The sequence below is a fragment of the Pseudorasbora parva genome, chromosome 18 (genome assembly GCF_024679245.1).
Source record: "Pseudorasbora parva isolate DD20220531a chromosome 18, ASM2467924v1, whole genome shotgun sequence".
NCBI classification, from domain to species: Eukaryota; Metazoa; Chordata; class Actinopteri; order Cypriniformes; family Gobionidae; genus Pseudorasbora; species Pseudorasbora parva.
This window is the reverse complement of record NC_090189.1, coordinates 31102996-31124668: the sequence shown is the minus strand read 5'-3', so window position 1 is coordinate 31124668 and position 21673 is coordinate 31102996. Positions and strand designations below refer to the sequence as shown.

Below are 21673 nucleotides of genomic sequence, written 5' to 3'. Positions count from 1 at the left end.
ACAAAAAAAAAGTAATCATGGTTTGCAAACATAAAATAGGTCATAGGCAAACAAAATTAGGTGGCCTTACCTACTATGTACTAACATTTAAATTAATAATTTTACAATGCATTTATTGTTTAAATATGGTTTTACATTGTACTTACATTTTAAAAATGACCTGCATGTAATTACACCTGTAATTAATTTCTGTAGTTACAGTTAATAATTACACTGTTGACACTTCCCTTAGACCTAACCCTACCCTTTAACTTACCCATACCACCACACCTGATCCTAACTTTACCCTTAAACTCACCCATACCACCACACCTGACCCTAACTTTACCCTTAAACTCACCCATACCACCACACCTGACCCTAACTTTACCCTTAAACTCACCCATACCACCACACCTAACCCTAACTTTACCCTTAAACTCACCCATACCACCACACCTAACCCTAACTTTACCCTTAAACTCACCCATACCACCACACCTAACCCTAACTTTACCCTTAAACTCACCCATACCACCACACCTAACCCTTACTTTACCCTTAAACTCACCCATACCACCACACCTGTCCCTAACTTTACACTTAAACTCACCCATACCACCACACCTGTCCCTAACTTTACCCTTAAACTCACCCATACCACCACACCTGATCCTAACTTTACCTTAAACTCACCCATACCACCACACCTGATCCTAACTTTACCCTTAAACTCACCCATACCACCACACCTGATCCTAACTTTACCCTTAAACTCACCCATACCACCACACCTAACCCTAACTTTACCCTTAAACTCACCCATACCACCACACCTAACCCTAACTTTACCCTTAAACTCACCCATACCACCTCACCTGACCCTAACTTTACCCTTAAACTCACCCATACCACCACACCTAACCCTAACTTTACCCTTAAACTCACCCATACCACCACACCTAACCCTAACTTTACCCTTAAACTCACCCATACCACCTCACCTGACCCTAACTTTACACTTAAACTCACCCATACCACCACACCTGTCCCTAACTTTACCCTTAAACTCACCCATACCACCACACCTGACACTAACTTTACCCTTAAACTCACCCATACCACCTAACTTTACCCTTAAACTCAACCATACCACCTCACCTGACCCTAACTTTACCCTTAAACTCACCCATCCCACCACACCTGACCCTAACTTTACCCTTAAACTCACCCATCCCACCACACCTGACCCTAACTTTACCCTTAAACTCACCCATACCTCCACACCTGACCCTAACTTTACCCTTAAACTCACCCATACCACCTCACCTGACCCTAACTTTACCCTTAAACTCACCCATACCACCACACCTGACCCTAACTTTACCCTTAAACTCACCCATACCACCACACCTGACCCTAACTTTACCCTTAAACTCACCCATACCACCACACCTGACCCTAACTTTACCCTTAAACTCACCCATACCACCACACCTAACCCTAACTTTACCCTTAAACTCACCCATACCACCACACCTAACCCTTACTTTACCCTTAAACTCACCCATACCACCACACCTGTCCCTAACTTTACACTTAAACTCACCCATACCACCTCACCTGACCCTAACTTTACCCTTAAACTCACCCATACCACCTCACATGACCCTAACTTTACCCTTAAACTCACCCATACCACCACACCTGACCCTAACTTTACCCTTAAACTCACCCATACCACCTCACCTGACCCTAACTTTACCCTTAAACTCACCCATACCACCTCACCTGACCCTAACTTTACCCTTAAACTCACCCATACCACCACACCTGACCCTAACTTTACCCTTAAACTCACCCATACCACCTCACCTGACCCTAACTTTACCCTTAAACTCACCCATCCCACCACACCTGACCCTAACTTTACCCGTATCCCACCTCAATATCAGCAAAAGTGTACAGCATACAATATGAACACAATATGTGTTGTACTTATTTTTTTTGATGTATTGCATATAGTAGTTATGGCCACTTAATTTAAAGTGGGACCGGAAATCTTGTCATTAATTATTCACCCTCAAATAGTTTCAAACCTGTTTGAGTTTCTTTTTTTCTGTTGAACACAAAAGAAGATAGACAGTTGACAGCACCCATCGACTTCTATAGTAGGAACAAAAGAAGTCAACAGCTGTTTGGTTACAAACATTATTCAGAATACCTTATTTTATGCTCCACATAACAAAGAAATTCATATAGATTTGGAACAACTTAATAGTAGAAAGGGAAAAGAATATACAATACATTTTTTAAGACTTTAGCATCCATCCATCCATCCATCCATCCATCCATCCATCCATCCATCCATCCATCCTTTCAACCCAAATATGCTACCGAAAACAGTTTATAGTTTGAATAAAAAAAAGCTGGTTCACATATGAATCGTGCACTTTTTGGTTTGTCTGTTTTAATTTGCGGAATGGAATTCATTTTGGTGAAATGTGTTGAACAGACCAAGGGGCCGTGGACATGTAGAAGTTTTTGAATGTCGTACATACTAAGTGTGTGTAAATCTGCAGAGCTTTTCCATGCAGGACCTGGGGATCTGCTGTTTAGCAGCATGTGTCAAGGCCTTGTGTGTCATTTAGAAATAAAGATCATCTCACTGGACGTCCATATTGTTATGGATATTCATACACACAGGCTCCCATGTGCAATCAAAAGATGCGCTCATGTCGTGCGCTTCTCGGGTTTGATTGATGGCTGAAGATAATGGCTCACAAACAAACTCTCCCTCCCCCAACCCGCCCGCCCACCATGAATAAGGCAACACCTCTCTCCCTCTCGCTCTCGGAGCAGACAGCAGGGGGGAAGACATCTGACATTTATTCAATACCATCAGTAGCTCGGTAGTGGCACTGCTGAGAGAAGGAGGGAAAAATTATGATCGGCGGTTACTTAAGCTAAAAGCTACATGGTGTCAGATGGAGGCAGCACTTAAAGAAATCCACGAGTGGAGATTTCTCTTCTGTCTTTTCTTTTTTCTGGGTCCGGTCGACATATTCACCCTTTCCGAAATGGTTGCTTGCGCACAACCGCACTGAGTTTTTTAATAAAAGCTTGAAGCAGAGGAATTCTCTCAGTTAATAATGCAGAACAAAAGCGACATTGTGAGGGCCGGACAGCATGTGTATACGTGTGTATGCGTGCGAAAGAGGCCGTGCCACATAGACAGGACTCTGTCGCTGTGAGCGCTTGACCTTTCTCTAGTGGTGTCCCAGGAGTCAGCATTTTGGAAAAACACACCTTTGTTTACTGTCATTAGCTGATCTTAGGTCATCTGTTATGGCGTCCCTCTAGAAAAAAAAGCAATTAAAAATGTAATAATCCAATTTGGGTAAAGAGACAAGCCTCTAATTTTCCTAGTTTTCCATAATATACTTGAGGGGGGATACTGTAGTCCTACAAATAGAAAAGAAATCAAGGTTAACTTTCCGACAAATGAACTCTGAACTCTTGGTTGATTAACCTAAACCTTTCTTACTCAGTTATTGGTTCCCAAAGACATTCAGACAAGCCAGAGTATGTTCACAGTGAACATGCAAAGACTCCTTCCATCCTCCCTATTTACATTCTCAGTGCATATCGCCACCTACTGGGCAGTAGTGATTTAAAAAAATATCTTTAGTTAGTTTTTTAGTGCTTTAAAATATTGTGCAAAATTGGTAATACTGAATAAATCTAATGTAAACTAACCCTTGAACCAGCTCTGGAGTAGGTTATGTTCAGAGAATAAGGGTGTGTTCACTTTTGGGATGTTTGGTTCGAATAAAACAAACCCTGGCTTGTGCTTACCAAACAAGTGGGCCGAGACCGCTGAAAAGACGTGTCTCAGTCCGCTTCCAATCAAACTGATGCAGTTCGATTTAAATATGACCGCAACACGGACCAAAGGCATGTAAACAAACCAAAAACAGGACATGACCTAATGAGATGAGACCCTAAAAAGGGCAGAACGCTCAAGGATGCCTGGTTTTTCTCATCATAGTTGCGATGTTGCCCATCACAGTTCGGTACAAGCATCAGAACTGCATCTCCTCGCAGAAGATCTTCGTTTGTGTGTGTGGCGGAGGGATTCCTGCAGCTGTTTTGAATCCTTCACACATTTTATAAACTTTTCACAAGTTCTCAGCTGCTTAAAATACCGTCATATATCGGCTACGCACATACAATGAGCGCATTTAGCCCAGCACACAGCATTGTTTTGGACGCTTTGTATGCTCTGTCATGAAATGTATGTGAGAAAGCCGACCAGTCAGGTTGTGAACATATCTCTATTCCTTTAGGGGGCCAGATTTACTAAACAGGGCAAATTAGCGTGAAGGCGCAATTCCATAAAAGTGCAGATGGGAGTGTGATCTACTGATGACGCGGAAATTAATGAACACATACGCAGCCAGATCATTTTTCCATAATGACGAACACAATCTATCAGTTAGCGTCTGGTTTAGGGCATGCTTTTTCTTTTTTTCTGGGCGGTAAATAATTGCGCAAATACCAGTAAATTGACGAGTTCAAACCTTAGTAAATCACCTTGTGTGATTCATTTTAATTCACTCCTCTGATAAATTTCCCGAAAGGGAAACTTCTACAAATCTACAAATGTATATGCAATAAGGTCAGCCGCAAAAATAACTCCATGCCTTTTCGGCGCTAATTTTTCATTGTGTGCCCTGACAGCAGTTTTTTTAATCACCAAAAGAGGGTTTGCACTGGCATAAACTTTGTAAATCTGTCCCTAGGTTTGGTATCTCTAGGTTCGGTGTTAAAATGGCATTTACTAAGTGGACCAGGACAAAATATGTAATGTTTACTTATCTGTAAACTTATCCGGGTATATTTAGAAAAATATCGGAAACCAAAGAGTTGTTAAGCCCCACTGACTTCCATAGTTTTTTTTTTTCCATAATATGGAAGTCAAAGGGGGAAACAACTCTTTCTTCCATATTCTTCCATTTTAATTTTAATTTTTGGGTGAACTATCCCATTAATGCCATAATGTTTTTTTCTCACTCCATTTTTGTTGTTTTTTTCCTTCGGCCACAGATTATTAACACTACCGTTCTGAAATTTAGCTAGCCAACCGGTAGGTGGTTGGAGACATTTGTCCTAATTTCTTGGCGTCGTCTAGGTTGCACCACCCTGCATTTGGCTTGCCAGAGAAACTGCTAGTTATAGTTAACAATAGTCTTCGTCTGACAATCGCAATCAAGATAATGGAACACAGTGTGAGACAAGCCTGTGGGGAGGGAAAAAACAGCCCTACCATGGCCAAAGCCTTTCTCAAATTAAAAGCATTGGCCTTTAATCTGAGAAATATTGGATGGCTTTATAAGAAAGAGTGATGACTGAACATACATACCTGAAAATGTCAGGTGTGACCTTGCCTTTACTGAAATGCAGCACAATTTAAAGGCAATACAAGCTTTACTGACAACATCTGTTAATGGCAACACTTAAATAGTTTATAATTCTACACCTCATTCTGTAAAAACATGTTGACAGAAATGCACTTCAAATGTAAAGCTATGGGGCAGTCGCTGTTAAGATTTAAATAAAAATAGTAAAACATGCACGTAAAAAATATACATGCATGTAGATTTTTATTGTTTGAGATATTAGTATATTAAAATGTAATATTATTTTTGATCAAATAAATACAGCCCTGGTGAGTGCAAGAGTTTTCTGTCAAAAACTTGCAGTGTATGTCTTAAGTTTCATGCTTTTTCTTAATTGTACACATCGTAGATAGTGTTAATGTAGTAATGATTCAGTAAATCAGTGAATCATTTTGCTTCTGTCTGCCACATATACCTCTGGTCTGCTCTATTGTACACTAATTAGTTTAGTCGTACAGCACTGAGAGCAAAGTGTGGAATGAAATCAGCTGTAGTTGTCTGACTGTGAGAATTGAGCTTTAGTTGGTGGCCGTCTGAGACCAGACAGCTTCATGCAAAGTGTGTGTGTGTGTGTGTGTGTGTGTGCGCGTACGTTTGCAAGAGAAAGGATTTCAGTAGTATTGGTTGAATGCATGGACATATGGAGACTGACTCCTCTTGGGCATCAGCGGGTACCAGGAGCCCCATCATCCTCTCTGTCTGTCTCTCTCCCTCACGCTGTCTCTCTCTCGCGGTCTGTCTCTCTGAGCTGGCACACTGGTAGCTCCTCTCCCTGGGATACTCAAGCCTTTCAAACATGAGTAATTGATGAATTGTATGCAATATGCAAATGTGAATGCATAAATTTCCTGACTGACAGCTTAATTTATGTGAGCCTTTAAGAATGCAGGATTAGATTTTAATTAAATATCTTCAAAGGCACCCTGACTCGTACATTTTTCTCTTGCCTCAGCTGCCGTCTTTGTTGTTGTTTAAACCGTTTTCCATTATAATTTTGGAAATCTGATTTTGTTTTCCCTCTGTGTCCTCCCGCACCCCCTCCGGCCACGGTAGACCCTCGGCCTTTGCGCCTTCTTGGGCTAAACTTTATTACAAACCGCTCTCGTCAAAAGAGAGCAAAGTTTGATTCCGCGAACAAACTCCTAGACACTCAAGCCCCGCCCGCTCAGCTGAAAGGGGTGTGGTTTGATTCTCCTACCTCAGAACTTCCATGTGGGCCCGCCCCCGTCTTTTCAGCCACATTGTCTCAGCGAGACAAGCAGGTGTCGCCTGTTCATGAATATTGAATAAGGCCGCTTAAAAGATGACAAGGGCACATTTACGAAGCTGGGAGAGAATAAAAAGTGCTTAGTAACCCAGTTTTCGCCGGTCCCCAGCAGAGCGCAATGCTGTCGCCGGGGATTTGAGCAGAGTGATTGGTTGCGACGAGCACACTGACAGGGTTTTCTTCTCCGGCGTGTGGAACGTGCAGTAACGTGTGAATGACTTTTCACTGCCATCTGTTCCTCCAGCCCGATGGGATACGGGAAAGAGAGGAGAGTGTATGCGTGTGTGTGATTGTATACTCGCTGCTCTTCACTGTCTGTCGTGGCTGTAGGGAACGCACATGGGCATCATGCCTGCAAGTGGGAAAGGGAGATGAAAAATATTCCCATACCAGGGAATTCTCAGGGTGTGAAAGGCTCCATTACAGTCAGATTGACTAAAGCACTGAGCTGTTCACATGGAGTCGACTCGATATACTGACAAGCAGCCTTCAATATACCCGCATTACTATCGCTTAAAGGATTAGTTCACTTAAAAAGGAAAATGATCTCATGATTTACTCACCTTTAAGCCATCCTAGATGGCATTCTTCTTTCCGATTAACACAATTAAGTTATATTTAAAAAAAATCTCCTGACACTTATAAGCTTTATAATGGCAGTGAACGTGGCGCGAATTTGACGCTCAAAAATGTGCCTCTACCCATTATAAAAGTGCTCCACACGGCTCCAGGGGTTAATCAAGGCCTTCTGAAGTGCATCGATGGGTTTTTGTAAGAAAAATATCCATATTTAAAACTTTATAAAGTAAAATCTAGCTTCGCCAGACCGCCTTCCATATTCAACTTACGAAAAAAGCATATCAGCCCAAACTGTCTGCAGGGTCCTAGAGCACACAGGGCCTGAGTTTCACACTTTCAAAAATGAATTTATATAAAACAATCAAAAAGCGCCTAATTTTTTGGGGTGTTATAACAGCTTACACAACATATACTTACATGTTTATCACTTTTAGCAGTGTTTTATGTAACGTTAAAGGGTTTCCTTTAAAATGACACCAACATTTTAAATCTAGATCACTGTATGTGTGTATGGGGGAGGCTTTTCAATTTGGGTAGGCCAAATCCAGGCGGAAATGGCAGCAGAGTAATTTAGTGTAAATACATTACTTTGTTTAAAACAAATGCCAAAGTGATGCATATCTCCAGAAAGTAGAGACTCTAAGCTTTCAAATGGTGCCACATATGACATCATAGCTCATCCACAGACATTTAAAATGGAAAGTATATACATGACTATGTCATTCCCGTCCCTGTTCAGGGTCCACAGAGTTTAAGAGGTTAATAACTTTGTATTTTAAATGCTGCTAAAAATACAAACAACTAATTATAAAAGTGCAAACACGAACCACGTTTTTACTCTTACTTACCATAAGGTTGTAATAATTGGATTTTCCCCAGTTTTTTGGAAGTGCAGAGCAAGATCAATATAAGTTCTCAAATGGTCAAAAGTGTGCTGATTGGGAACAGTTTTTGACCTTTATGCGCTAACAGAACACAGTTCAAAGCATTTGCTTGACCTTACGTTATCATGTTACTTGGCACAATCAGTGTAAGATCATGCAACAATTTTTAATCAAAAATGTGATGACCTAAATAATTGTTAGATGCCGGTACTCTATCCTTGTTTGTAGTAAACATACCAAGTCATATATTTCCATGCAATTAGAATTCCAGTACTTTTTCTGGAACATTGTGTCAAGTACATGACGACTGTACCTTTCCAAAAGTGCTCTTGAAAATGAAAGGATGGGTTTTATATAAGGGAAGCACCTGTCACAAGCGAGGAAAGAACTGCTCAGCCTCTAACAATACCCAGTCAAAGTGGAGCTAAATAAGAAAATAGCTTTAAGAGTCCCACGGGAGTCAAGTGCCTGTTCACGCACAATCGCCTGACTGCAGACTTCTAACGACTCCAGCATGTTGGCTTTTTTTTTTTTATCTTGTATTTCGGGCACGCCTCGATTAGGAATGCTCAAAAGGAGCAAGTGAGTCAGATGCTCCTAATGAGGAAAGAAAGAACGCTTCTTGTTCTTCAACACACGTCGACGTAGAGGTTTAAAGGAAATGGGTTTCCACGTCGACCCGGAAACGTCTGCTTTTCTTTTCACTGATGTGCGATTTCAAGTTAGTAGCTGACCGTCTTCAAAGGAGGGATCTTTTGACATTTAGCTGATTTTTCTTCCTGCACTACATTGACCTCACGGAATCGTTTGCTGCCCCGCCATGATGTTTTCTAATTTGCTTTCCTCAAAGGAAATGGAGTCGTGCTATCGGAACACTGAGGTAATTGATTGTTTTCCAACGTGGCTTTTGTCAGAATGATTTAAAAACCAACTCAAACAAAGGCCTTTGCGGATATTTTTTAATAGCAATGTTACTTATGTCCTTTCTCTCTCACCTGTGGCCTAGTGGTTAGCTTAACGTGGTGTTCATGTGAGAGACACCAGTTCGAATCCACCCTGCGTCATATCTCGATCCCCCACAATTTTCCCTGACAATAAAATCACATAATCACATTTCACTGAAAAAGTAAAACAAAAGACTGAAAAGTAGTTTGTCAAACTCTCCCAGAATCAAAGACTCCATTAATTTCATCTGCACTGGAGAGGAATTGTGGTCTGGCAAACTGCAGAAGTTTTTTTTTTTTTTTTTTTTTTTTACAGTACAGTTAACTCCATCGACTGCTCTCCACTTACAGGCACTACAACAGCTAAAGTGATTCATGTTGATTGCCTCTCTTTTCCACCACGCTCCACTGTTCATAGTTTTTAATTAGATTAGTAATGTGATGGTCCAAAGTGATTCCCATTTGCCACAGACCTTGACAAGCTTGTCAACAGATCAGCGCGTCAAACTGAAATATCTTGGATTAGAAAGGGAGGAAGGCCCGTGTCTTGTCGTATGGACAACTGGATGCTGAAGGGGTCATTTTGAAGTTTAACATTGATCCTTTTGACTTAGTAAATATGCTGTTTATTGGCCTTGTTTACATGGAGTATTGCTTCAAGTCTGAAATGTAATTGCTTAAAAATATGCTTAAGTGCACTATTAAGGTCTGTATGTGAGTGATGGAAGTACAGTTTAGAACAGAGGTTCAAACTTAATGCCAAATAACCCTAAATATGATGACAAAAATAAAGTGAAAGTGACATGTGAAGGCCAAGTAAGGTAGCCCATACTTAGAATTTGTCCTCTGCATTTAACCCATCCAAGTTAGTGCTTACACATTAGGAGGAGTGAGTAGTGAACTTGCCTGGCCGTGCCTGGGGAGAGATTGATGGCTCGTTGCCTTGCTTAAGGGAGCCGCAGTCATTTCCTGCCGGTATTGAGAATCAAACCCGCAACCTTCGGGTTACCAGTCCGACTCTAACCATTAGGGGGTTTGCAAACCATTAGGGGGTTTGCAAACACCCCCAACTCAAACATCACAAACACAGCTCTTACCGATGCTTGTAAAGCAATGTTTCAACAGGTAAAAGTTGGCTACTTTCTATAAAAGGTCCAATATACTTAGCCATGTTGCTTTGTGTCACGAGTAATCAATTGAGTAATAATCAACCCAACCAGTAAACCTGCACCGTGCACACTTTTTTCACGACATGTGCCACAGCTGTTTGAGGTGGACTGCACTGCCTGGACATATCAAAGTAAACAATATGAAGTATTGAAGTAACAATATGAAGTAAGAACATACGCTGAACATGCGCATGACACGCTCATGACCTCTTTAAACTTTGATGGTCTGAAATGTAGTGAAATTTGGCTTGCACTTCTGTGATTAAAGCGGACTTTTCCCATGTAACAATAGACTTTATATATAAAAAAGACGATGGACTCATATTATGGTTGCACTTTATTTTACAGTATGTGCACTTATGTGTACTTACCTAAGAAAGTGCTGGGTAATATAAGGTACAATGCTTCATGGTTCATGGTTAGTACCTTGTTATTACCCAGTTATAGTAATAACTATAATAAGTACATAGTATGTATTTCTGTTTTTGCGGCAGCTCTGTATATTTCTATGGATAGTTCTAAGAGTAATTAGCTGGTGAAGTGGATTTACTTATTGTAGAGTTAATGCTGTAGAAATACAAACTGATATAGACAGTGTATTGATTACACAATGAGCGCCGTGCTGAAAAGGGCCGTGCTACATAAGGTCTATAGAAACAGTCAGTGAGACTCGCGCTTAGTACTGCACATGCACATTGGCTGGTCTAGCCTGAAAAATAATTATTTTTAAACACTTTTTGAGAATAAGAAATAACCTTTGACTCCGCCGGGTACAGTAGTCACGCCCCAAACTCCCGCTATTGGTTAAACTGAAAAGAGATTGACGAATCTGAGCAGACTGCTCTCAGTGTTTTGATGGTGCCTGGGACACTCAATGTTGTTTACACATTAACCCATGAATGCCATTAATAATGAAAGATGAACTGGGTCGAGAGATTGTATTTTAACATAAAAAAAACTTACATACTTTGCTTTTAATGATAACTATATCAAAAATATTACAATTAAAACAAAACAATTAATTATTAATAATTTAGATGTATCTGTATAGTACTTTCCACAAGTTGAAAAATAATTGGTGCAATGCAGATTCCCCAAAGCAATACTTTTTCTGTTCTCTGAAATTTTCGGCAGATCCACATTTTAAAAACCCCTGGTTTCGGCAATATGTTTTACAGCTGGATGGTGTTGTTCTTGTGACGATGATTTGAAAATACACATTTCCACAAATTTACAATCAACAAAAAACATATTTTCAGTGTTAACAAATGACAGCAAAGTATGACATTGAACCAATTTTTTTGTTAAAGTTAACATTAATGTGAAGAAAAAAAAATATTTGAAAATAAACTTTATTTTTTAGTGTCTGGGCCAAAAAAAACGCAATTAAAAGTTGGTGCTAGTGATGTTTCAGTTGAGCAGCTGCTCTTCACAATCAATGGAAAACTTCACTCAAAAAATGCCGGGTTAAAAAACAACCCAAGTTGGGTTGAAAATGGACAAACCCAGCAACTGGGTTGTTTTAACCCATACATTAGGTTAATGTAACCCAGCAACTGGGTTGTTTTAAGCAAACATTTAACCTAACTGCTTGGTTAAAGCAACCCAGTTGTCCATTTTCAACCCAACTTGGGTTGTTTTAAACCCAGCATTTTTTAGAGTGTTGCATTGAGGTGCGGCTTGGAAATGCGTCACATTATGGATGTAAAATTTATGTCAAATGCTGTTTCGTGTTGATTTCAAATCTTGGCTGAGGTCTGTGTATGTGCACACATTGTATGCTGCCATGAATTACTTCTATTAACAGCAAGGTGCTCATTGCTGTGTGTTTCCTCTTTGCATTGCTCTGATCAGTTTAGTGGTGATTCTACTGTGGTTCGTTTGTTAGTACTGCAGTATTAATAGAATGGTGAAAAACACTTGCTGCTTGATGTTCTTGGACTTGATCCAATGATATGCAGCAGTTGAATTAGCATTTTGCTTTTCTGGCTTATTTTGCTCTGCCAGCACCCTTGCGCAGGGTTCGAACTGTCATGTACCTGTCTCTTTGATAGCCCTTCTCACAATGAAGTGTGAGAGATAAGTGTGTGTGTGTGTTTGTGTTTTGTGTTGAATAATTTGTCTAGCGTGTTGTACGTTAGGGGCACGTGTTTCTAAGACTGTGCTTGTTCATGTATCTATCATGACAGAGGATGATGTATAACCGTATGTTTTTTGGTTTGATGCGTGCGTGCGTGCGTGTGCGTGTGTGTGTGTGTGTGTGTGTGTGTGTGTGTGTGTGTGTGTAAAATGTATTAACTTGATTCCGCTCTGAAAGAACTTACCTTTTCATTGTTTTGTCTGAAGAGACTGAATCAGAGCATTTATTCTAAAGCTCATTGAAATATAAAAGTTCCACAATGAAGATAACGTGATAACGTAAAGATTATTTCTTAGAAATGTACTCTTTGTATTCTTATTGTTTTCATGCTGTTTTGAAAACTACATTTCAAGAACAGTTTCAATTGAATGACTCTAAAATGTCATGTGGTGTAACCGTCAAGTAAATAATACAAATTTCTCAGACACCTTGAACACATACGTGATCTCAATTATTATTTTCAAATTAGTTTTAAAACTCTGCTTTTTTTCCAGGGTAAAAATTGCTTTTTGTCAGAACAGGTCAAGATTTATGTGAATGAGTGGGCAGGGTGATTTTCACATTGTTATGAAGCAACTACATTCTTGGCTACAAAAGTCTTGTGAACAAATGTTCATCATTCATCATAGACACATTTAAATTATGTTTACTTTACTTAAACATATCTCATTTTGGCACAACTTAATTTAATTGTGTTAAATCAACCTAATATATTTAAAACTGAATTAATTTGTGTTAAAACTACATTAAATAATTGTGCTGACATAACTAACTGGGCAGTGGATCTGTAGTTCCCAGAATGCTTTGCAAGGGACTGCTTTAAAAGAGTAAATTTAGGGATTAAGGTGTTATTTTATGTGTTTTTCAGTAAAGGGAAAGATGTTGTTAGGTTATGTTAGTGTTTAATGTTCAGTTATGTTGGACATTGAGGAGTTTCTGTAATTTTGTGGTTACCATTATGCAGAAGAGTTGTGCCTGTGTTTAGGCTGTGGGCATTGGACACAAAATCATTGGATGGAATTACTCTCAATTGCTCTCAATTCAATGTCAGGGCATGTCAACACACCTCCAGGGCCCAGAAAACACCTCAGACCCCAGAGGGTTAATGGCATTATATTTTTGGTATTCTTTTTACAACCATAATTAACTTTACCATGTCATAAAATAGTCTGATTATTATGTTGTATACAAACATCCCTCTCTTGAAGCCAATACGGAAGTGATTAAAACTGCAATTCATCGACTGGCCACTAGAGAGTCTCCAAACGGGAGTCAATCCCATAGGCCCCCCATATTAAAATGCCCAACTTTACAGCAGAAAGTATATGTTTGGCCACTTAAATGACGGGTGAATTGCCGCTTCTGTCACTACTAGCCTTTTGTCTGCCCACCCACGTCCCGCCTCTTTGCCTATTTTCGGTTATGAAAGCGGTGACACGCTGTCAAGATGGCGACAGCTGGCTCCACCCACTTTGGGCTTCAAAATGCTCTTAAAGGTTTAGTTCACCCAAAAATGAAATTGATGTCAATTATGACTCACCCTAATGTTGTTCCACACCCGTAAGACCTCCGTTCATCTTCGGAACACAGTTTAAGATATTTTATATTTAGTCTGAGAGCTTTCTGTTCCTTCAATGAAAGTCTATGCACACTATACCGTCAATGTCCAGAAAGGGAATAAAAACATCATCAAAGTAGTCCATATGTGACATCAGTTAGTTAGTTAGAATCTCTTGAAGCATCAAAAATACATTTTGTTCCAAAAATAACAAAAACTACAACTTTATTCAGCATTGTCTTCTCTTCTGTGTTTGTTTTCAATCCTCAAATAAAGATTCAAACGGTCATGAATCAGCTTATTGATTCATGATTCGGATCGCCAATGTCACATGATTTCAGCAGTTTGGCAGTTTGACATGCGATCCAAATCATGAATCAATACGCTAAGAGAAGACAATGCTGTATAAAGTCGTAGTTTTTGTTATTTTTGGACCAAAATTTATTTTCGATGCTTCAAGAGATTCTAACTAACTAACTGATGTGACATATGGACTACTATGATGATTTTTTTATTCCCTTTCTGGACATGGACAGTATAGTGTGCATAGACTTAGATACGCTCTCAGACTAAATATAAAATATCTTAAACTGTGTTCCGAAGATGAACGGAGGTCTTACGGGTGTGGAACGACATTGGGGTGAGTCATAATTGACATCAGTTTCATTTTTGGGCGAACTAACCGTTTAAGAAACCTATGGGTGACGTCAAGGACGCAGCGTCCATTGTTTTATACAGTCTATGGTTGTACTAAATTACTTTTTGTTTTGTTTTTAATAATCCTACTAAGAATATTATTATTTTTTTGTTGTTGTTGTTGTTGTTTTATAGGTTTTTTCTCCTAAGGAATACTACTAAACAATTATTGCAATTCATATCAAGAATTTCTTTATTTAATGAATTTAGTCATCATTATGATATTAAAACAGATGTATCAACAGAAAAATATAAAAAAAAAAAATATTCATAAATAAAAAATATGCTTGTTTTGTGGGTGATTGTATCATATATTATGTATGCAAGATACTGTATGTATAATTTTTTTAATGTATTTTTGAAATGAAAAAAATGGGTGATGTCATTGACCCAAAAGTAGCTTATATTTGTTCACCACTCCAAACACTTTACACAGTCCTGCAACTTTGTCACATGTTAGAAGTCAAAAATATAGATGCAAATGTACACTGGAAAAAAGGGCGTAGAAAATATTTTCACTCAAAATATTAACAAAAAGGCGCAATGTAATACATTGACTTAAATGTGAAATTTTGAAGTAGAAAGACTGAAATAGTATTTTCTTGCATAACATAATCATGTATTTTTTAAATGTATTTTTTTACTGCTTTTACTGTGTTTTTCATGTCAATAAAACCCCTGTTGTCTGTTTTTTTCCTCTCTCCAGTTCTCGGCCTGGCCGTCCTCCCAAGCGTTCTCTCGGCGTGGCGATGCAGGACAGCTCTCGTCTGCTTCCTCACAGCGTTCACGGGCTGCTCTCTCCGAGTCTGCTCTCCCCGACAGGTAAGACCTAAAAATACCAGCCTTCACCCGTCAATGAAGGACACGCTCAGACAGACACCCGTGTGTAAAACACCACGTATAGGAACGTTTTTTTTTCTTCTTCTGTGTAATCTGGATTTCATTTTTATTTTTATCTGCTGTCTGTCTCTTTTCCCATCCCTATGGCTGTCCTTTTCTCTCCTCCTCCTCCTCCTCCTCCTCCTCCCACTCTTCCACCTTCTGCAAATCAGCTCGTATTGATTTCCCCCCTCTGTCCTTCACTGGCCACCACTGCGTCTCAAACAGAGGTTAAACTATTGGATTTCTGTAGCCTCTTTGCTTTTTTCCTGTGCACGCATTTGCTTTCTCTCTTTCTCTCTCATCATCCCTCTTTCATCTTTCCTTCCTTTGGAATACAATCCGTTTTGAGGCATTGTTTGATCGCTTTTAGACCGAATCCCACACCACCGGGCCTCACCTTCGTGTTTGTTTGCGTATTTATATTTACGGCTGAAACCACATGTGCGTCTCAGTTAACGTCATGTCCGCTCTCGTGCTCCGTCGTTCCCCTCCTTGCCTTTTTGCTTCAGTTCTCTAAATTGCTGATGGTAGTGGCAATTTAGCTCTCACAATGGCCAGCGCGTGTATCGATCCGTGCGGCGCGGAGTAGCCGGAGCAGTCCGTTAGCCGGCCCCGCTGATTGATTTTAGATGACTCTGTTGTTATATCTGCCGGCCGCTCCGGGGGTGGTGGGGGTTGAAGGAGCTCTTTAAAATGTGCGTCCACATTTCTCTCAATCCCTCTGCTCATCCTGCCGTCCCCAACGCCAACAAATGTCTGACTTTGCAGGATATGATGCGATTTGAGAGCGACTTGATTTAATGGGGACATTCACATTATAGGCCTCATTCATGATACGTGAGCACACATTTTTGTTTGAATCATTCATAAAACCATTCTTGCGTAACCTGAAAAATCATTAAACAAGGCATGCGTGTGTGTGTGATTTTGTTATTTATTCACTGGTATTATTATTATTATTGTAATTTTATTTATTCACAGGCAGTTCATTTAGTTATTTATTTAGTTACATTTAATTTAAATTTAGTTTGAATTAAGCAAAGATGGATTTACTGTCACATTTCTAACAATCATATTTTAAATAATAATCATAACACTACCCGTCAAAAGTTTGGAATAATTTAGATGTTTTAAATTTAATAAATAAAGTGTCTCTTCTAATCACCAAGACTGCATTCATTTGATTAAAAATACTGTAAAAACAGTAATATTGTTCAAGATATTATTACAATTTAAAAGGACTGTTTTTTGTTTTTTAAAGTGTAATTTATTCCTGTGACACAAAGCTGAGTTTTCACATGATCCTTCATAAATCACTAATATGCTTACTTGCTGCTCAAGAAAATTGTATTATTATCAATGTTGAAAACTGTTGTGCTGCTCAATATTTTTGTAGAAACCATGTTGATTTTTTTTTCTTTAATAAATCTGCTAGTTTAAAATAGCAGGAAATGGTAATCTTTGGTAACATTTTAATACTATTTGATCAATTCGAGGCATCCTTGCTGAATAAAAGTATTCATTTATATTCCTTTTCTTTTTTGCATCATTGATAATAATCATAAATGTTTCTTGAGCAGCGAATCATCATATTAGAATGATTTCTGATGGATCATGACTGAAGTCTTTACTAATGATGCTGAAAATTCTGCTTTGCATCACTGGAATAAATGTTTTATATATATATATATATATATATATATATATATATATATATATATATATATATATATATATATATATATATATATATATATATATATATATATATATATATATATATATATATATATATATATATATATATATAATTTTTATTTTTTTAATTAAAAATATTTTAAATTGTGAAAATATTTCATAATATTTCTATATTTACTGTATTTGATCAAATAAATCCTAATGATTCCGAACAATCGACTAGTATCTTTTAAATATGTATTTATTTCAGATGGTATTATTTACCCTTTTGTGTTAAATGAACAGAAGATTTTATTTTGGACTCCACCCCGTTGTGTCCCAAATCCCTCAGGTCTTCCTGTTGTAGTTCCGTGCATGAATCCAAACAGGAACTGTCCTGCACATGTATGTCAGGATATCTTCTCCTATTCTCCATGACGGTAGAATCAACATACTGTGAAACTTGAGCAGCTGAACTGAATATTTACAGCAAACCATCACTCCTTTCCTCTTTCATTTCTTCTTTTACTCGTGCATATTCAAATACCAATAGAAAACAGTTAAAGTGAGTCAAGCTGCTTAAACATATAAACATTTTATGTAGTCGTTTTTTAAAATATATGTAACGCCATTACAGTGAGATAAAGTATATAACTGCTGAAAATATTATCTTGTTAAATGGGCCCTAGTTATCAAAGACGACTAAATTTGTGAAATTTCACAGCTGATTTGCAACTTTTTAATGAGGTAAAAATGAATGTAATTAGTATTGGTTGTAATATTAATCTAGTATGGATTCTAATTACAGTTGTCCTTATTACAGTCAGTAATTATACAAGTGTGTGTTTATTATGAATTAATTTAAAATACTATTTTTGCTATAATTCTAATAATATATACTGTGTGTATATTTGTGTGTGTGTGTATATATATGTATACATCTCTTTATATATAATATAATGTGACTCTTTATATATAATGTAATGTGATATATATATATATATATATATATATATATATATATATATAATGTATATATCACATTACATTACACACACAAACATATACACACACACACACACACACACACACACACACACATATATATATATATATATATATATATGTATATATATGTGTGTGTGTGTGTAATGTAATGTACATTCGCTTTTAGTAATACATTTGAGGTGTCGTAACTATCGTTCCTTTCTAGCTTGTTACTAACACATCTGCAGATTCTGATCAGACTTGTCATTTAATTATTAGCGGCAATTTGTGCTGTTATTTCCTGCTAACGCCATAATTAGGCAGAACAAAGTGGCGGCTCGGCTGATACGGCGCTCGGCTATCAATGCTCACCTTCATCCTCAGAGAGAGAAAACAGTCAGAGAAAGACGTCTCTGGAGAAATGAAGCGTTTTTCTGTTCTCTCTAAGCCCTCCGCTGTGTTTCCAGTCAAGACGAAGTGTCTGAATGCAGGAGGGGGGTGCTAGTAAACCAGGTGTTGTTGTGGGGTTTGTTTTTGCATTTGGTTTCCTGGATTGCTGTTGACAGAAACATTATAAGCCTGTGGCACTTGAGCAAAGGAAAGAGAGAGAGAGAACCATGCTGATATACAACAAACTCGTATGTACAAGACATTAGAAAAACTTGTGTTTATGCTTCAGACATGAAAGAGGCCTAAAACTGTGCTGCTTATTAAGAATTATACTATTACTTTTCTAAGAGTTCAATATTCATGAAAATCCCATAGACTTTTTAAACAAAAATTGAGGTTACAGTGAGGCACTTAAGATAGAAATTAATGGGACCAATTTTTGTATTATTTAATTACAGAAATGTGCAGAAATGTATAAAAGCATTTAAATGGACTCTTCTTAGCTATTATTTGAGCTGTAACGTTATTTTTATGGGATTTAAAGTTCAATTGAAGCTTAAAATGAAATTGAATAGAAGTTTATTCAGAAATGATTAGTAAAATTATCTAAACATACAGTTATCTTCTTGTGGCTATTTTATTGATATAGTGAGAATTTTAACAGATTGGTCCCATTTATATCAATTGTAATAGCGTCATTGAAAGGGAGAGGAGCTCAAAATTATTTTTTTTAATTTTTGGTAATTAATAATATGAAACAATTTATGTTGAGTGTGCTTAACTTTTATTGAACTAAAAAATATTTTCTTTAAAATTGGTCTCTTTTATTTGGACCAATAAGCCACACCCTAGCAACACACTGGCAACCAGTTTGATATTTTTTGGACCAATTTTATGTTAGGTGGCCTTAACTATGGTTAACTATGCACTTATTGTGTACATACATGTTTTTACATTGTACTTACATTTAAAACAAAACTGCATATAATTATATCTGTAATTATTTTCTGTAGTTACAATTATAATTACACTGTTGACACTTCCCTTACACCAAACCCTATCATTAAACCTAAGTCCCTAACTTTACCCTTAAACTCACCCATACCACCACACCTGTCCCTAACTTTACCCTTAAACTCACCCATACCACCACACCTGACCCTAACTTTACCCTTAAACTCACCCATACCACCACACCTGTCCCTAACTTTACCCTTAAACTCACCCATACCACGACACCTGTCCCTTACTTTACCCTTAAACTCACCCATCCCACCACACCTGACCCTAACTTTACCCTTAAACTCACCCATACCACCACACCTGTCCCTAACTTTACCCTTAAACTCACCCATACCACCACACCTGTCCCTAACTTTACCCTTAAACTCACCCATACCACCACACCTGACCCTAACTTTACCCTTAAACTCACCCATACCACCACACCTGACCCTAACTTTACCCTTAAACTCACCCATACCCCCACACCTGACCCTAACTTTACCCTTAAACTCACCCATACCACCACACCTGTCCCTAACTTTACCCTTAAACTCACCCATACCACCACACCTGTCCCTAACTTTACCCTTAAACTCACCCATACCACCACACCTGACCCTAACTTTACCCTTAAACTCACCCATACCACCACACCTGACCCTAACTTTACCCTTAAACTCACCCATACCACCACACCTGACCCTAACTTTACCCTTAAACTCACCCATACCACCACACCTGACCCTAACTTTACCCTTAAACTCACCCATACCACCACACCTGTCCCTAACTTTACCCTTAAACTCACCCATACCACGACACCTGTCCCTTACTTTACCCTTAAACTCACCCATCCCACCACACCTGACCCTAACTTTACCCTTAAACTCACCCATACCACCACACCTGACCCTAACTTTACCCTTAAACTCACCCATACCACCACACCTGTCCCTAACTTTACCCTTAAACTCACCCATACCTCCACAGCTGACACTAACTTTACCCTTAAACTCACCCATACCACCACACCTGACCCTAACTTTACCCTTAAACTCACCCATACCACCACACCTGACCCTAACTTTACCCTTAAACTCACCCATACCACCACACCTCTCCCTAACTTTACCCTTAAACTCACCCATACCACCACACCTGACCCTAACTTTACCCTTAAACTCACCCATACCACCACACCTGACCCTAACTTTACCCTTAAACTCACCCATACCAGCACACCTGACCCTAACTTTACCCTTAAACTCACCCATACCACCACACCTGTCTCTAACTTTACTCTTAAACTCACCCATACCACCACACCTGACCCTAACTTTACCTTTAAACTCACCCATACCACCACTCCTGTCCCTAACTTTACCCTTAAACTCACCCATACCACCACACCTGTCCCTAACTTTACCCTTAAACTCACCCATACCACCACACCTGACCCTAACTTTACCCTTAAACTCACCCATACCACCACACCTGACCCTAACTTTACCCTTAAACTCACCCATACCCCCACACCTGACCCTTACTTTACCCTTAAACTCACCCATCCCACCACACCTGACCCTAACTTTACCCTTAAACTCACCCATACCACCACACCTGACCCTAACTTTACCCTTAAACTCACCCATACCACCACACCTGTCCCTAACTTTACCCTTAAACTCACCCATACCTCCACAGCTGACACTAACTTTACCCTTAAACTCACCCATACCACCACACCTGACCCTAACTTTACCCTTAAACTCACCCATACCACCACACCTGACCCTAACTTTACCCTTAAACTCACCCATACCACCACACCTGTCCCTAACTTTAGCCTTAAACTCACCCATACCACCACACCTGACCCTAACTTTACCCTTAAACTCACCCATACCACCACACCTGACCCTAACTTTACCCTTAAACTCACCCATACCACCACACCTGACCCTAACTTTACCCTTAAACTCACCCATACCACCACACCTGTCTCTAACTTTACTCTTAAACTCACCCATACCACCACACCTGACCCTAACTTT

General features: G+C 38.8%; 1 protein-coding gene across 5 annotated transcripts in view; it reads left to right on the top strand.

The window, feature by feature from the left end:
* dacha (dachshund a) overlaps positions 1-21673 on the top strand; it is a 203131-nt gene that overhangs the window by 70753 nt on the left and 110705 nt on the right. For all 5 annotated transcript variants that reach the window (XM_067422794.1, XM_067422795.1, XM_067422793.1 and 2 more), the window contains exon 2: positions 15385-15500. In XM_067422794.1, the coding sequence (XP_067278895.1) occupies positions 15385-15500 (116 nt within the window). The remainder of the gene's footprint in view (positions 1-15384; positions 15501-21673) is intronic.